A 6,000-nucleotide genomic window follows, 5' to 3' on the forward strand; every position below is an offset into this window, starting at 1 on the left:
TTATGCTTCAGATATTGCCACTCTTGAGATTCTTTGGAAGGAAGAACAGGATAAAAATGTAATAAAATATATAAATATATTTGATGACGTGGACTCTGGCACACAAAAGCTTTTATCATAATACATGAACTGTTATTTCTATGTATCATTGCAGTTGGTATGACAGAATAGCTTAAGACTTTTAAATACTTTGCAAGAAAAAAAGAGATCAATTCATTGTTTAACAGATGCAACTTCTAGAGCAGTATTTATCAGCACTTTGTCTTAACAGACTAGAAAGTTAAGGACAGGCCCCTCAGAAAGTAGACATCTTCCCACAGGTTTATAATACAGGTACTTGAATATCCTGTATCTCATTCTGTTTGGCTACCTCTACATTTTAGCAAAGTCACATACCCTTTACAAGACATCTAAAGTTAAGGCCAACACATGCACACAAACAAAGCACTCCTCACCTCCCAGACAAATAAATTTAAAGACCAATGCAAGATCATACATATATTCCATGTTGTGAAGTAACAAGAACATAGTTCAATTATCTATATGGATTACAATCCAATATGGATTCACATACACATTTAAATGGAAGGAAAATCTACCCTATAATACTTTTTAAAGCACTACGCAAATACAGAGTGGGTCAATGCATAGGTAATCTACCTAAAGTGATATTTACAGTGCAGTCCTGTACAGTTCTGCTCAAAAGTAAGAACCACTAAACATAATTGTACTCTTAGGCAACTGGGAATAGGACAACAGCCTTAATATGCACCCTAGAACACCAGTACTTCCCACAGGACATTGTCAATGTGCAATGAGTGTTTGCCACTAACAATTACAAACAAGCTATGACAAAGTCAAATGATGAAGATAATTTGCATAATTTCAGCAAAATAGAAAATACGAATTTACTCACAGGTGATTGGTACATGGGTGTTGGATATATTAACTAGTTCTTTAATGCTTACGTTTAATATCTGGGGGGAGCCTGATGATTCTTGGGGTAGTATAGAGCTATAAAATTGGTTATCTTTTCAATTAGCACTTATTTTGATATTTTTGTTTCCTACTCTTTCTCCAAAGAGTTCAGAACAGTATTAGAAACTCAGATATATAATCAAATCGCCAAATGGCATAACTTATGTTATGGTCGACACAATGGCATATCTAGGCACCATTCCCACCCCCCACCCCCTGAAGTTGTTGTTCATTTCATTTCTATACCACTTTATATTTTATAGAACAAATCTCGAAGCTACTTACAATACATTAAAACATCAAGCAAAACAATCCAGAATAAAACAAATTCAAGCTTCAAGGAAAATATTTCAGATCCTTCTCTAAGTGACATTTTGCTTTCCCCAGTCAGCAGCATGGCATCCAGAGATCTCCACCCGGTCACAATTCATCATTCAAGCCTACGGTAATCAGCAAAAAAAGATTCAAAAGCTGGGATCCAAAAACCACAAATAGGATGATTCAAGGAGAATTTGTACTCAGTGTTTCACTCAGCAACTTCCTAACCACACTAACTTGTATCTCTTATAGTGAACTGCTTTGGTGATCAGAACCATGGGTGGTGATCAGAACCCTGGCCTCCCAGGTTCTAGTCAAATACTCTAACCATTACACCGGTTTTCTGGAAATTTTTCAGTTTGCACTGGGAAATTTTCTGATGCCACAGAAAGTGATCTAGTTTAGTATGTTTATTTTACTTCCATTTAGTAAACAAAGATAAAAGCACTCCAAAAAAAATTATCCTACCAAGCACACTTGAAGTGGCTTGAATGATATATTATGTAGACATTTCTTTTAGAATACTTCTACAATTTAATCACAGTAGCATGTATTCACCTTACATTTTCTAAATTTAAGGCAAAAGGGTATTGAAAATGGTCAACATGTTGTTTTTATTCCCTTGCACCTGCCACTTACAAATGCATGTATTCTCTCTCTCATGCTTGATAGGGATAATCTTCTGAAAAACATTAACTACAACTTTTAAACTGCTGAGCTTGCCTAATATTGCTTTTGCAACTGGCATCCACTGGAAAAAGTTCACTGTTTTTGAAGATGTCCACCTGACATCACTGGTTTAGTACATGATTGCTGCATTCTAACTAAAAGTTTCATTTTCAGAACATAATGTTTCACATTTTCTACTTTCTTCTTCCATAGCTATCTTCAAGGAAAAAACAGAACCCTGTAAGTTCCTTTGAAAAGATATCTAAAACATTTAATTATTACTAAAACCAAAAAGGCCTATCATACAAAATGCCTGTATCAAAGATTACCATGCATAGCAAAAACTACAACAACAACAATAATAACAATACTTTATTATTTGTACCCCGCCCATCTGGCTAGATTTCCCCAGCCACTCTGGGCGGCTTCCAACAGATATTAGGATACATTAAAATGTCACAGATTAAAAACTTCCCTGAACAGGGCTGCCTTCAGATGTCTTCTGAATGTAAGGTAGTTGTTTATCTCTCTGACCCCTGATGGGAGGGCGTTCCACAGGGCGGGCGCCACTCCCGAGAAGGCCCTCGGCCTGGTTCCCTGTAGCTTTGCTTCTCGCAGTGAGGGAACCGCCAGGAGGCCCTCGGTGCTGGATCTCAGTGTCCAGGCTGAACAATGGGGGTGGAGACGCTCCTTCAGGTATACAGGACCTTTAACATCAATTTCTTAACATAGAAATCTGAGCACTGCCAACTAAGATACTGTTTTAGATTCAAGCACTTTTTAAGGCTATACAACGCTCTAGCCAACTTGCTAAATTAAAGTATTCCTTGACTTTTGCACTGCCTTTCAAAATATTTACAGCTGGATCTGAAATATACTAGATGTTTCTCAACAGAGCTTACTGTCATTCATTCAGTATGACATTATTCTTTTAATCAAAAGGGAGAATCTAAACGGCTTCAGAAAGCCAAACAAAATATACTGGTTTCCTTGTTGACCATTTACTGCTAGTTTGACAACACTTCAAGATCTCTGTCCTACTTCCAAACTGCACACCCCTTCCCCCATATTTTACAATTGTGATAACTGGTGCCACAGAAATGTAATGACTCAGAGACTGGGCCATCTTGAAAATTAGCTCCCATGAGTAGCATTTGGTTGTAAACAAGGGAATGCATGAGTGGTCATTGACAGCTCTACTGAGGAGCCAGACTCCTTCCTTCAGCAACTGTCACCTGGCAGCAGCCATTATATCCAGTTGCAGCAATGGAGGAAAGTGGAGAGAGGTAGGGCCACACCACCAATGCAGTTGATGGACCAGCAAGTTATTGCCGCTTCTCACCTTGAACTTTTTCACCCCAGCTTGTCAGTAGAGAAAAACAAGTAACTTATAGCCAAGTTTGCTTATTACTTCGCCATCCCTATCCATTTTACTTCTGTGTTGTGTCTGTTTAAAGTGTAAGCATGAGAGTAGAAGCTTTCTTCTTTTTCTTCTTCAATAAAGTGATCTAAAAGCCACTCTTGAACTTTTTTTTGGCTGAAGCGAACAAACAAATGTTACACTGAATATGAATCTTAAAACAGTATAGACCAGACTGTTGAGGAAAGATGAACTAATGTTTTAATTATGTATTAGGGCACTGAATCTCAGACAGAAGAGCCATAGAAACTATAAAGTTCAAGCAATTAAGATGTGGTAATAACTTCATCAGGCTATGAAATGAAACCACAAAGCTTCAATTGCCAATATTAATTAGCACACCACTTAATTTGTATATAGTCAGAAGGTCTCTGTTTCCTCCTTTTGAAATGAAAGGTTTGCATCAATATAATGCACAGGTGCATGTGTACAAGATTTGGGCTTTAGTTGATCTAAGGCAGCCTTTCTCAACCTTGGGTCCCCAGATGTTTTTGGCCTTACAACTCCCATCATCCCTGACCACTGGTCCTGCTACCTAGGGTTACTTAAAAATAGGTCTGTAGGGCTAGTTATTGCAAACTGATCCTCAACTAGAGTTTTTTATTTTTCACTGGCAATTTAACTCATTGTGTTACTACTGAGTAGGAAACTGGCATTTCAATATAATACAGCAGTACCTGATATTATTATTATTATTATTATTATTATTATTATTATTCTCCACATGCCTATGTTCATTAATATGATATTGTATGATTTAGTCAGGCACTCAACTCACAGATGAAAGTGCAAACTTTCCAAACTATCCAAATAAACTTAACTGTGATTACATATTATTTAATATCAAGTGAATGGCTAAAAAAACTTTGTCCCTTCTCTTTCAGGCTTCCCACAGGCATCTGGCTGGCCACTGTGAGAACAAGGTGCTGGACTAGTTAGGCCAGTGGCCAGATCCAGCAAGCTCTTCTTAAGAGCTGTTTCTATTACACTATGTCATATAAGCACCTACGCTTACATTAAACACACAAGAATCTTCACTACTTTGAAAACATTTCCCAACCAAAACTCACTATCAAGCAGGACACTGCTGTAAACTTTCTACATCAAAATTCCCAGTTTTCCTAGCTAAAACCAAGCCTTGCAAACTACATGCACCTCAAAAGGGTGTTGACACAATGATGACAAAATAATTTTCTCCTCCCAAAATCTCACAAGACAGTGAATGAAAATGAACACATCCAGAATTCATTTGTCCTGTAAATAGAGAGCTGGAAGGCCTGCTATAGACCAGCTTTGTTTAAGGGTAAATACATTCACCTTACAGCACAAGGTTCCTGGAAAACCAAAATGATCAATACTGCTTTAGCTAACAAAACTTCTTAAAATAAAAAAGTAAATCAACAGAACAAGAAGTCCATCCTTCTTATTTTATTGCTCTTCCTCAAAGAGCATGGCAGCCAACTTTTTAAAGGTACCCAGCAGTCCACCCACACATACTTCCAGAGACACCTTTTTGTGCTTCCTGTCAAGAGGGCAGGTTACATTAAAGCCTTCCAAGGCAAAAAATAAAAATAAAATAAAATAAGGTCTTGCTTCCGCCTCCCCGCTTCCAGTTGCTTTTACCTTATCCAAAGTGAAAACCCACAGCAGTTAAGATAGACCTGTGTAACCTGCCCTATACTACTGAGCCCGGCAAGGACACCTCTAGTGCTCTCCAAACCACTCAAAGTTACCTCCCTCCCTCCCTCCCTCCCTCCCACCCACCCAAAAAAGCTACAAGGGGTGGGGGGACCCTTTAACGGATTTCTCTCCCCACCCCCACCCCTTTTTTAAAAGGAAGCTTGGGGAACGTGTTTGTTGACAGCTCCCGCGCGGCAGAGGCGGTTACGCCAGTCAGGCAGCTTTTCGGCGAGGGTGAGCCCAGCCAGTGAGGGCCGGGCACCCCTTCATGCCACCCCGCCAGCCCCGAGCGCCCCTCCTCAGGCCGCGCCGCCTCCCTCAGCGCGCCGCCGGCGGCCCCTTCCGAGGGGCGGCGCCCTCCCCTTCCCGTCCCTTTACCTTGCGGACCCCCTTGTAGATGTAGAAGTAGAGCTCCCGGCCCACATTGAAGCAGAGCCGGTCGCCGTTGCCGCTCTGGTCGTTGACGTTGACGAAGGAGACGCGGACGGGGTTGGAGCCCTGCGAGTTGAAGGGCACCCTGTTGGGCCGGCTGTACTCCGAGTGGCTCAGCAGCTTGTACAGCCCCTCGCGGGTGGTAAACTGGGTCTTAATCTCGTTCATCTCCTTCCCTCCTCCCTCCGCCGCCATCTTGGAAAGGAGCATTCATCCTGCCCCAGTGCCCGGATGTTGAGGCCAGCGCGCAGGCGCCAGCGCCGCCGCCGCCGCCGCCGAGAAAGGGGGAAAGCTTGCTTCCCCTGCCCGAAAGCAAAAGGGAAGGGAAGCCCGAGGAACGTTCACGCCGCGATGTGGGCGGGGCCTCAGGCCTTTCCCTCCCCACCCCTTGTTTACCGCGGCGCTGCGCGTGCGCCGGCTGCGCCCGTTTGGGGATGCGGAGGGGCGGGGCGGGGCGAGGCAAAGCTTTCAGGTGGTAGGAAGAGGGGAGGGAAGAGGGAGGA

The 6,000-nt window shown here is 42.0% G+C and overlaps 1 protein-coding gene across 1 annotated transcript in view; it reads right to left on the bottom strand.

Annotated features, from left to right (window-relative positions):
• The window catches only part of WDR20 (WD repeat domain 20), a 51,009-nt gene extending 45,244 nt beyond the window's left edge, over positions 1-5,765 (bottom strand). The window contains exon 1 of the mRNA XM_033139492.1: positions 5,444-5,765. Within this exon, the coding sequence (XP_032995383.1) occupies positions 5,444-5,707 (264 nt within the window). The 5' untranslated portion in view covers positions 5,708-5,765. The remainder of the gene's footprint in view (positions 1-5,443) is intronic.
• Between the last annotated feature and the right edge of the window lie 235 nt (positions 5,766-6,000).

This window comes from Lacerta agilis, chromosome 1 (assembly GCF_009819535.1).
Source record: "Lacerta agilis isolate rLacAgi1 chromosome 1, rLacAgi1.pri, whole genome shotgun sequence".
Taxonomy (NCBI): domain Eukaryota; kingdom Metazoa; phylum Chordata; class Lepidosauria; order Squamata; family Lacertidae; genus Lacerta; species Lacerta agilis.